Source organism: Lepisma saccharinum, chromosome 29 (assembly GCF_977018435.1).
Source record: "Lepisma saccharinum chromosome 29, izLepSacc3.1, whole genome shotgun sequence".
In the NCBI taxonomy this organism is placed as follows: Eukaryota; Metazoa; Arthropoda; class Insecta; order Zygentoma; family Lepismatidae; genus Lepisma; species Lepisma saccharinum.
The window spans coordinates 50399796-50419403 of NC_139257.1; the positions used below are offsets into that span (position 1 = coordinate 50399796).

General features: G+C 39.4%; 1 protein-coding gene across 3 annotated transcripts in view; it reads left to right on the forward strand.

Annotated features, from left to right (window-relative positions):
- LOC145981619 (uncharacterized) overlaps nt 1-19608 on the forward strand; it is a 427540-nt gene that overhangs the window by 239094 nt on the left and 168838 nt on the right. For all 3 annotated transcript variants that reach the window (XM_083114992.1, XM_083114994.1, XM_083114993.1), the window contains exon 3: nt 8178-8277. In XM_083114992.1, coding sequence (XP_082971118.1) covers nt 8178-8277 — 100 coding nt within the window. The remainder of the gene's footprint in view (nt 1-8177; nt 8278-19608) is intronic.

Genomic DNA, 19608 nt, shown 5'->3' on the forward strand with positions numbered 1-19608 from the left:
TGGCAACCTGACTTCTTATGAGTTGGCAACCTGATTTCCTATGAGTTGGCAACCTGATTTCCTATGAGTTGGCAACCTGACTTCTTATGAGTTGGCAACCTGATTTCTTATGAGTTGGCAACCTGATTTCCTATGAGTTGGCAACCTTTTTTTTCTATGAGTTGGCAACCTGACTTCTTATGAGTTGGCAACCTGATTTCTTATGAGTTGGCAACCTGATTTCCTATGAGTTGGCAACATGATTTCTTATGAGTTGGCAACCTGATTTCTTAGAAGTTGGTTTTATTTCTATTTATAGCCTAGGACCACGTGACATAGTGAGATAGTTTAGATTTTGGTCTCAGTATACGCGCCACTGGTTGGTAGGTAGATAGGGGGAACTTTTGGTAATATTTTGCGGGGAGAGGGGGCAAGAGTTGTAGATCCCACTTCCACTACTGGCAACCCTGGTTCCGAGGATGGAGAGGGTAAAATTACAGTAGGTAAGCTCTTTACTGAGGGAATGCAGGAACAGGTGCTTCTCCATGCCACAGATTTGCCGCACCATTAAAGTCTGGCTCATCGATGCCAAATTCTGTCTCCTTGGCATCCTTGCGGCTTATAAGGCAGACTGAACATCACCTCGCGATCGCTATTTGAACCGTTCTAGGCGATTGTTCTAACAAGTTAGCGCACAGCAAACAAGCCAATGAATACAGCAAACGGCTTACAAAGCAGACGGAAATGGATATCCCGAAATATCCGTGAAAAGTTCATGTAATTCAAATGGGGACATATTCTGTTACAAATTATGTTTTCTGTGATTTACAGGTTGTATGTTACAACAATTAACTGCCATGTCGAACAAACATGGGTGTATATATAGTTCACGTAAGAGAGGGGGGGGGGGGGTTCAACTTTGGTATGATTAGGGTTGCTTTAAGTGAAAATCCAGGGCACTGCTGACCGGAAGCTTATTGGGGAGAGGGGTGGGGTGGTGGTGCTGGACCCGACAAAGTTGTGTGTATGTACAGTGAATGTAAAAAGTGTTTGGACACCTTTGATGGTACGTAAACAAGGGATCCGCTCAAGGTTGTGGGTGCAGGTAGGCGAGCGGAATGAAAACCACATTATTCTACCTCATATACTTGTTTATCTGATACATCAGGAAAATACAAAATATAAAAAATAAACCATTTATAAACAATAATAACGAAAATATCACATATTTTGAACACAAAAAGTCTTTGTACACTTGCCATTCTTGTCCATATTTTCTGCAAAAACAAAAGCATTTATTATTTTGTTGGATTTCCTTTGGCACGAATCACTGCCCGGAGCCTGTCTGGTACAGATTTAACCAGATCTCCAGATCTGGAGTAATCTGAGGTGAAATGGCTTTCCATTCTTCCTGTAATACTAATTTTAGGTCGGATTTGCTGGATATGTTTCTTTTTCTTATCTGTTTCTCTAATACACTCCCTAAATGTTCTATGGGGTTCAGATCTGGGGATTGAGGGGGTGTGTGAAGTTGTTTTGGGGTGTTATATAACAGCCACAATTTTGTATTAAGGGCGGTATGCTTAGGATCGTTGTCCTGTTGAAACAAGTAATCATTACCCAAGTTCATTTGAGCCGCACTAGGGCTCAAATTATTCTTCAATATATCAATGTACATGTACTTACCCATCGTTCCCTCTATGAAATGCAACTTGCCGACCCCGGAAGCACTCATACAACACCATACTAAGAGTGAACCGCCACCGTGTTTGACAGTTGGGATTAAGTTTCGCGACTCCAACTCTGTATTTCTTTGCCGCCATACCATATGCCTACCATCCGACCCAAATAAGTTGAATTTGCTTTCGTGCGAAAAAAAATGACCTTGTTCCAGAAGTCTGCATCGTAATTGCGGTGATATTGGGCAAATTCGAGGCGTTTCTTTCTGTTTATTGCACTAACCCAAAATTTCTTCCTTGTCACTCGTCTATGGTAGGCATTTCGTCGGCATACATTACGAACTGTACTGGAGGAAATCTGCTCACCTCGGTCTTGAAGGCTTGCAGCCAACGTCGGAGCACTAGGTTTTTTTTTTTTTTTTTTTGATAGTTCGCAAAAAAACCGTTCGTCTTGCACAGAAAGCACTCTTGGTCGTCCACTCCTCAGCTTATTTTCTGCTGTTTTTCTTTCGCCAAAGCGATCTCTGATCACGTGCACTGTTGATTTAGGAATTTGAGACAAGCGTGACATTTCCCTTAATGATTTGCACCGATTGTGAAGCCGGATAACTTGCCGACGTTAAAATTGATTGATTGATTGATTTAGTTTATTTTACTTCGCGTTTTGTGCCTCTAGGCTAATTTGCGAAGATGGGGATGAGTGATGAAATGATGAAATTGATGAATGGACATTCACAAACAACCAAGCCCGACCGGGATTCGAACCCGGGACCCTTGGCGTCGCAGCGCGATGTGCTAACCACTCGGCCACAGGGTCGGGCCCGACGTTAAAAAAAAACGGTGAACTCTCTCCTTCCGGGACCCATGTTGCACTATCGTGTTCAGTGACGCAGAGCTACTGCCGGTACTGAGACTTCCGAACTGACAGCTGCGAGCCCAGAGGTTGAATGGGTCAGTGGTACGTGTATGGCAGTCCAGGTTTATTGATCGTGTTTCACGGAAGTCCTTTTTAATGTTTTTTTACTGTGTCCAAAGACTTTCTGTGCCCATAATTTGTGGCATTTTTGTTATAATTGTTCATGGATTGTTTATGTATTGATATTTTTATTTCGTTGTTCTGCCAAGAAAGAAAGAATTTGAGGTAGAACCATTGCACTTTTATCCCGATTACCTACCATCATCCAGAACGTCACGAGAATCCATTATTAACGTAACTACTGCAGTGTCCAAACACTTTCTACACTCACTGTAAAGAATAGAATGGTGTTTATTTAAGCAGGCGTGTTTCGGCCTCATGAACCGTTCTTACAACCAACCCTTGTCAAAGATACAATAAATGAATAAAAACAAAGAAAGAAAAAAAAACATTGATCATGATAATACAATAAAGATAATATAAAGATTATACATGATAAAATAATACATTGAATAGATTAGTCTATATACTGTGGAGTAAAGATAATAAGTCTTCGGTAGTTCAGTGTGTGTGCGGAGGGGGTTAGGTTAGGTATGCATTATATGATGTATAAGTGCAGGTGCAATTGTTAACATATGAAGGTTAATGAAGTTGTTGGGACGAAGGCACGCTACTTATACCGCGTTTGTTACAACCTGTCCCAGTTCCCGCGCTAGCTGATCGCTGGCTCTTCTCCGTGCTGGGGAAAGTCAAAGCCAGGCAGCCAATTAAAATACGCAACGTGGCAACAGCGTCTACGTAAGCGCCTCTCTTCTGGCTTCCATTCGCTCCTCGCTGCCCAGCAGACGATTTTTTCCTCGTTTCTCGTTGGCACCGAAACTGTCGAGCGATCCCTAGCGCGGGAAACGAAACAGGTTCTAACAAACGCGGTACAGTATTGGTACTTTTCTGTTCAACTTGTGTCAAACAACTAGAGAATGTTACAATGTTTACCTGGTTTTCTTGCACTTCGTTTTTAAAAAAACAAATTTCTTTAAGAAGACTCGAGGGAAAAAATGATAATTGATTTAACAGCCCCAATGCAGTTTCTTATCGCATAAATTCCGAAACTTTCAGGAAATTGCAGACATTTGGTCTTCAGTCCCATCGGGTGTGTGGAATTACGTAATTTCCTTCCCTTCCATATCTCGTCCTATACGTCTCGAATCTAGGAGCAAAATGAGTCCGAAGAAATTTTTATGAACAAGCGGATAGAACAGGTAATTTAGTAATTTTACTGAACCAAAAAGGGGGAGTTGGACCCGTTGAACCCCCCCCCCCCTTAAATACGTCCATGCCAACAAAATAATGGAAGAACGTATTCACCATGTTGACTGCCGTAACTCTTGAGCGTGCGGGACGGGATTCGGAAAAGACATTCTAATCCTGATGTTCGGAACTGGAAAAATTCATTAACCGACCAGGTCGGAAAAATCTTTCGAAATTTCCCGACATGCTGAAAATCTCGAAGTTTACACACAAATTCAACTCTTAACAAATTACCACACTTATATAATCAGAAATAAGGTTTTGGAGCGACTCAAGGGCAAGACCCGGGTCGCCCCTGCCCTTAAGCATTGTATGGTTTATGGCATTAAGCATAGCATATTTTCAGTACCAAATACTTCTGGATGAGTGTATTGTCCCCGTTTATGTAAACATGCCAATTCTTTCTCATTTTCGCAACCCTAAGAGTTCCAAGGTAAATATGTTACGTAAAGTACCAAGACTGGGTCACTTTGACCCAGGCACTACTTTTTTTTTTAAATATTTATTTTTTATTTTTTATTAACATTTATTTGGATGCAGTGAGTTATAATTGGGATGTACAATAAACAGGACAATGTGCCTGATTGTATCATGTGTTACAATACGTGTTGTATACATATACTACAATAATATGTATTGTCTATATGAAAGTAAATAAGCACATACACATTTAGTGTTTACACAAGAGATGCAATTTTTAATGTACTCTAATAATAGCAGTTTTCATTCAAACAATACTTGAAATACAGTAAACCCTCGTTAACACAAACTCGCTTAAGACGAACATTCGGTTAACATGAAATAAATGTTGGTCCTGGTAGGAATGTATTATATCTTATAGAAAGTTTTATCGGTTAACGCGAATTTCGGTTACCACGAATTACGAACTGGTTTTTAGTCCATTGCGTCATTAGATCTCATTTAACACGAACTTTCAAAGTTTTTCCTCTGTCGTTCCTCTGCTTGGTATGTAAGAAATCGTTCAACAATCTCTATCATCTTGTCAACAATCAACTTATACAGTATTGTAACCAACATATTCAGGTCAACAATGTGTTCAAATGTGTTTCTCTATTCTTTAAAACATAGCCAGGTACGAGTAACATCAAGATTAAAACTTGGGTGCAATTGCTCGACAATCGCGATCATTGCGTCAACAATGAGCTTATAAGTATTTAACCAACAAATTCAGTTGTGTGTTCAGATGTGTTTTTCTATTATTTAAAACGTAGAAGACGGAAACCCCAAGTTGGAGTGTGCTTGATGTGTGTCATCACAACACATACAGAATTGTTTTTAACCAGAAAATGATCTGCGAGTACTTTTGTAAAAAAGTGAATTACTGTAGTAGAGTTTTCTATGATGACATACATAATACGCATTGTAAATGGTTAATGTGTAGAAAGAACTGTATTGCAACAATAAAATTTGAGTCCCTGGTTAGCACGAAATTTTTTTAACACGAACTTTTGATTTTTCGGTCCCTTGAGATTCGTGAAACGAGGGTTTACTGTATAATAATTCAAAGTTAAAAATATAAAGATACAAATAAGATGTCTCTTTTAGAAGAAACTGACATCACATATTCCATTGTGATTGCACTTAGCAGTCGTTGCAGAGCGGTTCGCTGATATAGTGTGCTTTGCATACAAACTTATTTATTGGTACGAGTATTTTATTTACCAACTTTAGTGAAATGATGTGCAAAAGTATAAAACGCATGTCGAATGAGGATTACCTATAATATTATGCCACTACGGCTCTTTAAAATAGTGAAATTCCTAAAAAGAATGTCATCTGGGTCAATTGACCCAGTCCTGGTACTCGAAGGGTTAACACAATACCAGTAAAGTGCAAGGTGTCGATGTTTTCGCAGTATAAAAAAATATCCAATATCTTGTCAACAATTAGGGTATTGTGAAATTAAAATTTTCGATATCGTCCATTTTTAGAACCTTCGAATTTGACTGCTGTTTTAGTGTTAGCTTAATGTTAAAGAGTTAGGTACAAAAAATGTATGTACAGTCACGCGCAATAAAAACAGTGCAACTGGAAGACCCGCTCCACTGTGAGTGCGTTGCATAAGTCTACGGCGCTTAGCGAACTTCAATACCAGGTTCTGTAATCGCCGTAGAATTACGCAACACACACAACGCATTTCAGTGGAGCGAGTTTTTCAGTTTTGATGGTGACTGTACATTACATGCTTGACAATTTAAAATACAAGGTTTATCATAGCACAATATTCTGCGTTCAGCAATAGAACTATACTTTGTCCCAGCTAACTGTGGAGCAGACAAAGGAAAACAAATCTCTGCGCAAGTAGTGACGCGAAACGGCTCCACCAATGGACAAGTGAGAGGAACGGAATTGCGTGGAGTGGGGGGGGGGGAAAGCGACTGCCTGCCCAGCAGCGTGTACTGTTTCGCTCTGGCCACTCGATTTCCTTCACTTCTCTGACGCTATGCGCGGCCTTGCTCCATAGCTACCTTGGACAGGGTATACCTTCGTTTGTACGAGGCGTATTCGGAAAGTAAGTACAGAAAGGGTGTAAAAAATAAAGTAAAATAGTTTCGTACCTTTTTTTATTTGCCTTGCATTCTACAGACCTTAAACTACTTTTCTACGTAGTTTCCACCATTGTTCAAGCATTTGTCGTAGCGTGGCACTAGTTTTTGTATCCCATCATCATAGAATGTTCCCGCCTGTGACGAGAGCCATCCATGCACTGCTGCTTCGACGTCGTCATCCTCGTCGAAACGCTGACCAGGAAGAAAGTTCTTCAGATGAAGAAAGAGGTGGTAGTCACTTGGTGCCAAGTCAGGGCTGTTGGCGATGAACAAATTGTTCGCAGCCGAATGACGTGATGAAATTTTGAGTTTGTTGAGCCGTATGCGGACGAGCATTGTCGTGAAGCAACGCAATGCCTTCGCTAAGCATTCCGCGTCTTTTGTTTTGAATTGCACGACGCAGCCGGATTAATGTGTCACAGCAGGCATCTTTGTTGGGGGTCTGTCCTCTAGGCAAGAATTCAACCATTCTTGCATTTCAAACCTTCAGAAAACTACGAAGAAAAAGCATGACCTGCTCCCACGCGTGCCTGTGGCTTACTAACGGATGAAGGACGTCAGCGAGAACTCACACGGTCGCGACTGCATCTCTACAGCGGCAATATTTGCAAACGGTACTTAGTTTACGAATACGCCTCGTATATGTTTGATATTTTCAACATCAAAAGTGGTTGTAGTTCGCAAATAATAAGGGGTGAGCCTTCCACGTAAGACACCCAACTGTCAAATCTCACTTCCACGTAGTACATCCTGAACTGCATGTTTCAGACTAACTATGACCTACGGCCAATATAATCCTTGTAAGGCTGTGTGTGTGTGTTAACATGTGTTTTGTCTTCTGTGTGCTGAGTGCTCCTTTGCAGCCTCAGGGTTTAACCGAAGTCAGAATAATTTAGTCCTCCGATATTATAGTTATGTTGACACGCCCTTTCCTATTGTACTAATATTTATTGTTATTAATTATCTTTTCTCTTGTACAAATGTTTATTGTTCTTTAATCTTAATTTCTGTAATTTACCTATCACTGATAACGTCAGGATAGTGACTAACCTGTATATACTTATCTTGTTAAGAGCTGTTGCCATGGCAATTACGAGTGTGTTTTGTCTGGACTTGGAAGTTCGGGCTCGGTTTTTTAATAGAGTGATCAAGTTCAATTATAAGAAGTTTAATTTCTTTGAGTGACATGGATTATATATTAGGGATATAAGTATTTAGTTTGCAAAGAAGTAAAATAGACTTCCCTTTTCTTAGTGCAAACGTAACTTTGATTTTTATTTGAAGAACTAACAGAGAGATATTACCCCATACCCTGAGAGGCATCACGCGAATGCTTTCGAGTCTTTCATGTGAACTGATTATTTGCTTTTTTAGTTAAATTATGTTCTTTTGACTAAAGAACGTGCCAATGTTATATTACTTATATTTTAGTTCTGGAAAAGGGCTGGACCCCGTATAATGTGACGGGTGCGAAATAGCCTAAGTGCTGACGCACCCAAAGTTACGAATTCAATCAGTCAATTCGCAAATAATAACAAAAAAACGCCCTAAAGCAGTACTCGTATCTTACCAATCACAAATTACACACCATTGCATACCATTGAAGGATACAATTTTCAATAGTGTTCAGTGTTCCTCAACTACATCTACTTTTGATGCTGGTTGTACCTGTTAATGTAGTATGGTTGTATGTTTATATAAACTCCGTTTCTGATTCTCTTCCAGCATCCCAGCTGGGAAACTCGTCCGCCTATCCATTGTCTTACTACCAGCAGGAGAACAGGGACTACAACTCAGGGAGCTACGCCTCTCGACCTTTGTTCAGGTAAGAGAGCTTTCATTGAAATAACTTATTTTATTTTAAATTCCAAATATAGTACATATTTGGAAAGTAGGGGAGACCGGGGTAATTAGAACAGGAAACAGCCTGTAGAAGTTCCACTGTAAATTACTCAGAAATTTATTGATGGATTTTTTTAAAAAATTCTACCATTTAAAAGGACATCTTTTGTATATTTTTGAAAAAAATAATGACCATACCTGCATTGCAAATACTCGTCCAAAAAAAAAAAAAATTGTCATGACACCATAAAATTGTTCCAATTACCCCATTTGGGGTTAATGGAACATAAGTTAGAAATTTCAACTGAATAGCTTTAGATTGCTGTTGGGGTAATAAGAACACCATATATAAATGTCCCATTTACCCTGCAAATTTGAACACAATAGCTCTACTTCTTCTGGAGTTATCAATGCTTGTTTAAATAAAATCCCAAGTTAACGTCTTTTTTCATAAAGTTCAATTTCCCAGCTGTGAAGCAAATATGTGTGAATGAAAATCAGTGTTCTATGATTTATTTGAAAGGTTACAGGCCATTCTACAATGTAGTAAAGAAAAAACTTCTAATAGTTACCAGTGGCGAAGCGTACAGTTGCTAGCAGGGTAGGCACAAAAGTGCGATATTAGTTGATTGCATCTGTAAAAGATGGGGGGGGGGGGGGTATGTCATGGAGAGTAATTCAATCTTTCTACACAGCCTCATTACTTACCAGTAGTGTGACATAAGTTTTTGAAACCGGCCATCAGTAAAACAAATATGTCTGTTATTTCTTTTATATAGACGTTATCATCTCCACCCGCCCACCAGATGCCGTCGATCTAGATTTTTGTTATTTTTTTTTTTTACAATCCTCTAAGTGATTTATCTACACACCACTAGAAAGAATTACCAATCATGAAACATCGCGAAACCCAACGAATAGTGGTCGAGCCCTGTTGTTAATTCTTCACCACTTTTTCCTAAATATATATTTATTTTGCAATTGAGGTGAAAAGGGAAAGAAGAAGAACCCCACAGTTCACAGGTCAGTATGACGTTTGTGCCATAGGCAGACGACAGAATTTCACACTTCCAGGGAACGTACTACTGCTGCCAACTTAGTTTTTTGAGCAAGATTTTCTTGCACCGAAAAAAAGCTCTATTCTTATGTGTTTAGCATAACGTAAGGAATGGTTGTGGTTAAATGCAGCCTTGGCGTTGAAGACAAATACATTTCTGACACCTGTATGTGCAAGTAAACAATCTATATTATGGTTATTTTCGTCTCATTTGTTCTGCTCTAGGTTAATGTAATCGTGACGATGAGGATGTATAGACAAAGGATTAAAGAGAATCGAGAAACATTGGCATGACTTGGATCACAATGAGGACTCGAACCTAGGACTCCTGGCTTCCTAGTGTGTTATGATGACCACTACGGGGTGGAAGCTTTCAAAACAAAAGGGCATTAGATAACCACTCTCATTCAGTGTGAATTGAATACAAAACATCGCATTGTGGTTTGTTCTGGGATACCTTTATGTGATAATAGAACAGAGGATCCTTGTTTGCGGCCATACTATGATCGCAACATGACAGGTTATTATATATTATATTAACAGGTTATAATACATATTGTTGCTTGAGAGAATTAGTGTCCCCCATTTTTAGGCACGATTTAGTTGTTTTCTGCCAATCCGATGTGACAACACTGGCCTGTTCTGCCAGGCCTGAACGGAACATGGCCCAAGGAAACCCTATTGCATTGTTTGTCCCAAACGCAAAAAAGTCTTCCCTTTCATTGTATTCTCAACGCCCTTTTCTCTTGTTATCTCTTCAGGGTAAAGGAAATGGCCTCCCACTTCGCTTCTGTGGGTTGCAAAAAAAAAAAAAGTCTGCCTGCAATATCTACTCGACGACAATGTTCAACATATTAAATAACGTCATTATTCTATTTCAACAACTGCTTATTTTTTTTTTTTTTTTTTTCAAATTTTGCTGCCATGCACTGTTACTTGCAAAGGAAAGTTTTAATAATAGAGTTGAAAACATTTTAGGAATGAAATATCAAATCACTAACGTGTTATAAGAAAGAAACATGAACGAACAAAAGTGGGTCCTACATACCGATGATTACATCTTCCTGTATATTAGATCCATCCGTCTGTTCTTCTTCTCTGCGAACACATCAATAACCCTTTCCCGGAAGGCTGGATCGAAGGAGAGGTTTCCTACTAGTTTCTTCTCTATCGCTAGGGATGCCAGAGAGTTAAGCCTGACGTTGGTCATTGTATTTCGCAGAAATGTTTTAATTCTTTTCAGTGCACTCATGCTGCGTTCACTCGATGCTGTGGTGACAGGAATGCACAGACACAATTGCAAAAGACGCAGTGTTTCCGGATAAACTTCTTGCAGACCATTGGATGTAATGTAATGCAATAGATCTGAAGGTGCAAGGTGTTTTTCTGGAGTTGCGTATATCACCATTAATTCCCTGCTGAGCAACTCTTTGTTGAAAAAAGGGTACTGTTGATGTAATTTTGAATACTTGTCCAACGGAAATTTTTCTTTGAAGCCAGGAAATTTTGTGTCATTAATCAACTCAACAAATTCTAATGATGACAGGTCTCCAAAACGTGTTTCCATTTGAACTATAATCACATCCAAAACTTCATATGCCAAAACTTTCAAAGTATATTTTTCTCTTTCTGTGAAATTTAGTTGACCCAATTTAGCACTTCCATCGAAACATTCATTAACGGTTTTCTCTGAGCGCATTTCTTTCAAGGCAGAGATGGTTAATGTCACTTCTGTATTGCATAGCATGACATCGGCAGTGCATTTCTGTTGCAAAACATTGAAAAGATTGTCTGTGAAAACAAATATCTTGCCGTACAAACAAAGTAGAAATAAAAATTCAGGGGAATTGAGCCGTGTAAGCAAGCCAGTTGCACAATTAACAGTCTCGGGATCCCAGTTTTGATCGTCTGTTTCGCGTATGTGATTAACAGCACGCTTCAATTCTGCCATATGTGTTGTTATAGTTTGTACTGCACGTGAATGATAGTTCCAGCGTGTTGGGCTTGGGTGTGGAAGTTGGAAACCCTGCTCTCTTAATAAAGCAGACCTCTTGGTCGATCTGCTGAAAAATGAATGAAAAGCTGTCAGATCGGAAACGAAACGTTTAATACGTTTAATTGTTTTTGAGCCGTGCAATAACACTAAATTTAGTTGATGGGCGTAACAATGAATAAACAGAGCGTGCGGACATTCTTGTCTAACAAAATGCTGAACCCCTCCTCCGGCCCCGGCCATCACTGACGCCCCATCATACGTTTGACACACTAGCTTTTCTTTCACATCCCACTCATTTAAAACCTCCAGAACAACAGTTGATATCCCTCTTGCCGTTTTGTCTCGCGAGACGTCATGGAATCCTATAAATCTTTCCTGCACTGCGTCTCCCACGGAATACCGCAGAATAACGTTCAGCTGTGCTCTACAAGATACATCGGTTGTTTCGTCTACTTGTACAGAAATAAATTCTGCTTGAGACAGCTCTGATTTTATTCTTTCGTTTAGCACGAATGTCACACACTCAATTAAATCATTTTGGATGTCACTGCTGGTTCCAAACTGAATCGGAGTCAAGATGCTCCCTCATCAGCTGTTCCTCTTGAGAAAGCAGGTTCAGAAGTTCGAGGTAATTCCCCTTGTTGACCGACTCGTCGCCCTCGAAATGCCCCCTGAACGCGAGCTCTTGCTTACCGAGAAAGCACACCACTTGAACCAAACGACCAACTATTTTTCTGTTTGTTGACACCTTTTCATTGTGTTTTAATATTTGTAGCCGAACACCTTCAGATAAAGCACATTCAATTCTCGGTGTGTTACCTAAGAAATGAAAACTTTCACTATTTCTGATGTGCTTTTCGGACGCCTGATGTTTCGTAGCTTTACGAGTAAAATTCTTAAGTGTCACTATACCTTTCTTTGCCCACTGATCTTCATCACCAAACAAAATACACACGAAGCAGTACATTCGTTCATTGTACCCCGTTAGCCACTTGTACTTCGAATACCACTGGGTGGAAAATTTTCTTACCTTCTGCCCGTCTTGCTCCTGTAAAGCCAGCTTCGGCTTTGGTCTCCTCTCCTTTATAAGACACTTGTTTTCAAAAGAACACTGCGAAAACGAATTTGAGAGCAGGAACTCAATTAAATCTTGCTGTTCAGTCCAAGCAGCCATTTTCTTGCACAAATGTAAGCGTTGCACACAACACGAATCACAAACAAAGATATACCACATCGAACACCGCGAGCCACGCTTCCTTGTAGCGTCACTGCAGGCCAAAATTTCACAGGCAGGGAGCAACCCAGGGAAATCCCCGTTCACGTTAGAAATACATTCTTCCATTTCCAGAGGAAGTAAAACTACTTTACAAATATCAGGCGTAACTAGAATTTTAATTCATATAACATGATATGAAGACTTCCTTTACAAATGTAATTTTTTTAGACTTTCTGTTTACGCTACAGTGTTGGGTGAATTGACAAGACCATCATCACTGACTAGAAAACGAAGTCAGAACTACAGTACTCCGTAATTTTCAATTTTACTTATTCCTGTCGAAGAAAGGAAGGAAAACGCAAGCTTCGTACAAAATATGGAGAATGTACAATGGAATACAATTATTCCTGTACCTAAACGGACTAATGTTTATAAAAATGCTAGTACACCATAAATTTCCAACCCTGGCGGAAATGCAGTGTTGCTGATATTCTATTCGCCATAGTGGGTAACACCGCGAGGCCGGCCTCAGGAGCACGTTATAAGCATACGTACAATACTCGTAAGATTAGGCTTCCTGCATTTACGACCATGCGACAGAATGTGAAGAGATGAGGCCCCAGCAAATGTGCCTCAGTCTGTGGAAAGTCCGTATACTGGACAGGGTTAGAATGTTTTTGTAATTATCATAAATGAAAATTCCGAACTTTTGTATTGCATTATATATGTTATCTTGAAATAAGCTAAGACAACTTTTAAAAGAGTAATTCTGTGGGTAGGCCCGGCCTCCTGGCCTCATAGGACGCTTCGCCACTGATAGTTACATGTACAATCTAGTATACCCAAGCGAAATCAAGCAAATTACGCAATGTTCTAATAACACCTTTGCAGAAATTTTTGGGGTAATAAGAACTTTGCTTATAAAAACCAGGCAAATTTCCCATAGACAACCAAACTCACATGAAAAGATGTGTGCCCTTATGTTTTATTATAGAGGTGAAGAAAATTTTCCAAGGGTTCTTTCATTCACATCCAGTATATGCAGAAGCAGAGAAACACCAAGCATGCGTCACATCATTTTTTGCAGGTGTATAATAAAAGTCAAATAAAACTTACTTTTGTGTAGTTATTCCAATAACAAATTTTCTGCATGTAGGTTTAGTGTAGGTACATAGGTATGAAATGTTATTACACCAGTCTTTTCGTTTTAAATTATTCTACATTAACATGTTCCAATAACCCCATGTTCTAATTACCCCGGTCTCCCCTACTAAGAGAAAATATCAGTAATATAAGATTACACATGGAAAAGTGACTTAGAAATTTTTACAAAACATCCTTCTGAAAAGGATGAAAGGAGACAAATCAGCCAAGTGAATGTCCATGTATTACATGTTTCTCCCCTCCGTAAGAACAAAGAAATAATTCATTCCTTCTGTGGGAGATCTGTAATTTATCTGGCAGTCTTCTTACCCTGGTAGATCTCCTGGGCTCACTGGTGACCTGTGGATATGTTTTTCTGGTGCTTGATTGGTGCAGGTGAAGTAACACAGTTCGTCTAATCTACTTCTGCTATTATCTTTAGGTAACTGGCATGAACATACATCGCTAGAAATATTGGCTAGGTGAAGTCATACCGCTGATATAATGAATATTATTATTATTAGAATTTATCTTGACTATCAAAGACGTGCACACGGGGGGTGCCAAGAGTGCCTGGGCACTATGTCTTAAAAAATATAAAATGTAGAAACTATCATTAAAAGGTAAAGTGTTCCCCTGTGCATAGCACCACGCCATGAAGGCGTATAGGGGGTGTGGGGGTAACGCCCCACACTTTCTTGATCCGGTCGTGAGTGGGGGTGATGTGATCAGCATCACGCCCCTGACCGCCTTTACCCCCCAGGGTTTCCCCAGGTACCCATGTTATTCGACGCTGGGTGGGCGCCGGGGCCGCTTCCACCGTTAGAAAAGTTCCCGGATTTGAACCGGCCGGGGATCGAACCCGGGACCTTGAGCATGGTAGTCAGACGCGTTACCGACTGAGCCACCGCGGCCACTCAGAAACTATCATTAAAATAATGAAAAATAATAATCCGTGTTTTAAAAAAGTGAGCTATTGTGTTTCTCCAAAACAATGATGCGATATTGTTTACTTGTTAAATTGCATAGAGTATTAACTATCAAGTCACCATGTGCAACATTATATTTTACGAAGTAATGTGCATTAGAAAAAGTGGATGAAACTAAACGTACAGATTTTTTTAATGAAAGGGATTTAGCTGATATCACCTGTAGTAATATAGCCTTATATTGTACGTATTACATTTGATCGAGTTGATTATTCTGTACAAATATTGCTTTTCAGTTGTTTGCTTTCTTTATTTAAATAATATGAACAACTCAATATGCTGACCAAGGCAGAAATTAATTTTATTATAAAACATAAACTAAACGTAACGTTTCAACCTTCTAGCAAGGTCTTCTTCAGACTCTGTATCAAGTACAAATGTAACAAGGTACAAAACAGGACGGTATATACACACAAACATTACTCCCCTCCAGACTATTAGAAAATTGTTCTGGAACATTCTAGCAAGTGGCTTTCCCTTGCCAACTGTACTTTCACTAAAAGGCTAAACATATTTACTTCCATCTAGAATGTGGTTGGACTCTTTATCTCACGCTCTTTTTCCTTCATTCTTCTTCCTTCTTCTCTCTTCTTTCTCTCTTGTCCTTTCCATTCTTTGGTTATCTTCAGTCCCCCATTCCAGTTCATTGTGTCTTCTTCCTCTTTCTTCTCTATTTCCTTGGCCTCCTTCCATTTTCTCACTCCCATTCTCTTCTCCCTTCATATCTGATTAGCCTCATCCCACTCTATGTCATGTCCTGTGTGTTTAAATAAATTTGTACCTTGTTACATTTGTACGTGGTGCAGAGTCTGAAGAAGACCTTGCTAGAAGGTTGAAACGTTACGTTTAGTTTATGTTTTATAATAAAATAAATTTCTGCCTTGGTCAGCATATTTAGTTTTTCATATCATGGAAACAAGGCTTAATGGTGTTATAATTAAAACAATATAAATATCTTCATAACGATAGGAAAACCTGTGTTATAGTGATTACGAATACACAGACACTATATTGGCCTCCCCGATGGCGCCGTGGTAGCGTCGTTGCCTTGTAATGAAGGGGTCCCGGGTTCGATACCCGATGGAGGCACATAGTGGTTCGGATAATACTTTAAACTGTAGGTCCAGTCCCGATTAGCCTTACTGTGCATAAAGTGGACTCAAAACACCAAATCTATCAATCAGATACTATATTAAAATTTTATCTTCCTATATCTAATAGTTTTTGTGAAAAGGAACATGAAGTTACAACAATTAGGCTAACATTGTCCAAGTAGGAAATTGAAACTCCGAGGCACCTCCAAATAAATTAGTCTGAGCACGCCTCTGATGACTATAATAATTATAAACTAATAATATTTACTGATATGTTTCGTGCCGAACTATTAACAATATTATTATAGAGTTTGTGAGGAACTCTTCTACTCAATACACCAGATTACTGTTCAATGTAAACTTTTCGAACTCGGGTATGCATCTGGGCTTATTATGAAAGCAGGATGTTATTGTGTACCTACTAGTAATGCGAATTCACAAATGGTGCTAAGTATAGGCCAAACCTACGGTAAATTGGCTAACTGGGAAATGTCCATTTCCAATTCTGGGATAAAGGAAGATAGATACGGACTAGAAAAATTCTCAGCTCGATTGTTCGATAAGGAATTTACGTTTTGAAAGGTCGTGAGTGCTCGGAGCGTTGCATTGTGTCTGTGGCGACACAACACGACCGATCTATATCATGAGAGGAAACAGGTTTTGTATCCCCGTGGGGAGTCTCATCTCTTCCATCTCCTCCCTGTTCCTGGAATACTTGCGCCTTCACAGGGACAGCTAGCTATCTTCGAGAAAGCAAGACACCTTATATATTACATAACTTCCAGAGCCATGAAAACCCTTGGACTAATTTACAGATATGACACATGTTTCTGCCCTCAAAACCTACTTTACAACGTGCGTTGTACCTATTCTTGAATATGGTTCCTGTATTTGGTCAATGGCCTGTGATAGCAATATAAAGAGAACAAACAAAGTGTTCTTTATCAGAATAGTCAAACATAGATGCCCAGCCTTTGCAAACTTTTCCAAACATGAAATTCTATCCACTCTTCAAATTCACGATCTTTCCTTTCGCCGTCAAGTTTCAGATGTATAATTTCTTTTCAAAATCATGAATGGACAACTTTTCACTAACGAACTCTTGGCACTTCTTCACATCCAGATCCCACGTACCAACAGCAAATGCAACAACTTCTTTTACACAAAAGCCTCAAGGCTATCCCTAGAACAAAGGTCACTTCTCTATAGACTACAAACAAGGTACAATACACTAAATGATCCTCCAGGCTTCCATCTATCTAAGCAGGCTTTCAGAAATACGTGCATCAAGCAGCTGAAGAGAAATTAATATTTGTTATTTCCTAGTTATTGTTTTTATTTTTTATTCTTGTTACATATGTGCGCGTGCTTCTCATTTGTTAATTTCTATTTTTCTCTGTTGATATCCTGATATAAAATGGATTATCTCTGTATTCAGGATTTCTCAAATAAATAAATAAGTAAATAAATAAACATGAACGATCCCGATCGTCAGTCACAACACCTCTTCCTTTCGGTATTTGCTTTCAATTTTAATATAAATGCATACAGATTTACTTCAAGATACTTCCTTACTTCATTCAGATCACGAGTTTATAAAGTAATGCGATAGCAAAAGCGAAACTGGACGAGAGGCCACCGCAAACTGAAAGCAATAAGTGGGGACATAAATATATAGCAATATACCTGATCCAACACTATAACCCCATTGCAGAGTTAAGAAAATAGGGCATCTGAAGATATGAGAAAATGACATTTTTATGCATTTGATACTTTAAACCAGTACTTAACACGCGCCTAAAGTTTTTCAAACCTTTGAAACATAATGGCACAAAACACTGTGTATGCTGACCAGGCAGTCTATATTTCAGCAAAAGAAAAAAGAAACCTCAACAACGTCACCTTTCAACTCTGCGGAAAACCCTAATGGAAGGTTGAAACGTCACGTTGTTAGTGTTTCTTTACTGAAATATAGACTGACTTGGTCAGTATATATAGTGTCATTTTCTGTCATGGAAACAAGGCTTAATCGTCTTATAATGGCACGTGTCTAAAGTTTCTCAAACCTTTGAAATATAAAGACCTATGTCTAAAGTTTCCCCAACCTTTGAAACATGACGACTTATGCCTAAAGTTTTTTTCCAATCTTTGAAACATAAGGACCTATGTCTAAAATTTCTCCAATATTTGAAACATAAAGACACGTGTATAAAGTTTATCCAATCTTTGAAACATGAGAACACGTGTCCAAAGAGGAGGGCGCCGAACCGCAATATTGCGTAGGAGGCCGCCAAAATATGTAGCTACGGCGCTGCACATGCTGATACGTGAGAATATCAGGATTGCACAATTGCGTGTACCAGTGCCAAGACGTTGATTAATGCCACCCACATCGACTCTAGCAGCGAGTCCAAATCACTTGAGTATGCAAACAGCCGAGTCATACCATAGAATTTTAATTATCATGAGTTACAACCTCCAATAAAGTGTGACATCACTCGCTTTTCATGGTATTTTTCATTTTAGGGTGTTAATAAAACTAATTGCGCTGTTATTCATGATTTCAATGTCCAGAACGTTGTCCAGCATGGCTGTAAGCAATGCGTGGAGTAACAGGTGCCTAACCAGACGTTTCTTATGGTCATTCGGACATTTTGTTGCTCGTCGGGACAAAAAAAAAGAGGAAGAAAATGGCCGCGGTGCGGAGGGTTACATTACCCACGTGGCGGGTACTTTTATGCTCGCATGAATCATAGGTGGCGCCTAAGTGGAGGGCCTATTGTTGCCTCGTCGAGTGCAGGTAGTCGAAAAAGGAAGCGTCTCTCCCGTTTATAAGAAGAGATTTTTTATTTAAGGTATCCAGTTCCAATGTTGCCAACTTTTACTACACAAAACTCTACGTCTTGAAATGAAGGAGTCCCGGGTTCGATACCCGGTGGAAGCACATTGCACAGTAGCTCCAGTGTGAGTCCGGATTAGTCTGACATCCGCAGGAGTTTTTCCAGGGAGGGGGAAGCAAGGTAATTTTTTCCGGGGGGGCAAAGGAGGCATATTTTGAATTTTCCCCCATAGCTAATAGTGATGCCCTCTCTTTGAGTGTGAAATTATCATGTTCGTTCAACGCAGTTGTAATAATTACCATACATTTCTGTGCCTGAAATGAAATCATGTGTGAAATATATAATTTTTTAGGTGGACATTCATTTTCCAGGCTTGGGGGCGTGCCCCCCTCCCTCCTTGGCCCGTCTTCCGGACGCCTGTCTATGCATAAAGTGGACTTAAAAACAATTCAATAACAAAACTCTCCGATGTGTAAATGTTCCAACTGTTACCATAACTTTACACTCGACTAAATTTTGATTGGTAGTTGAATGTTTGGATTTTTTTAAAAGAACAGTTTCTACTTCGTCCAGTTCTTGAAGCGAGGCAAGACGGCCTTGAAGTAAGGAACATGGAGTTGTATCCTGAATTCGGGACTGACATAAATACCGTGTGAGACTGGTTTCAGAGCAGGCACGTAGCCAGGGGGAGGGCTAAGGGGGCTGAAGCCTCCCCCCGAAATCCCACAAATATCTAATTTAAATAGTGTATAGTGGTAATTAATTTTATTTCCTTAGCAGGATTAAACAATAGATCGAAGAAAATAGTGTATAATAGAGGAACCAAGTTATATTTTTATATTCTACCATTTAATCCAAAGAATAAATGAATCCACACACAACATAAACTTTGAGTAAAATTTGGCTCTAACTTTTCAAGCCTTTTTTTTAACGGAATGTGTAAAAGTTAATAACTAAATACAATAACTATGAATTTCAG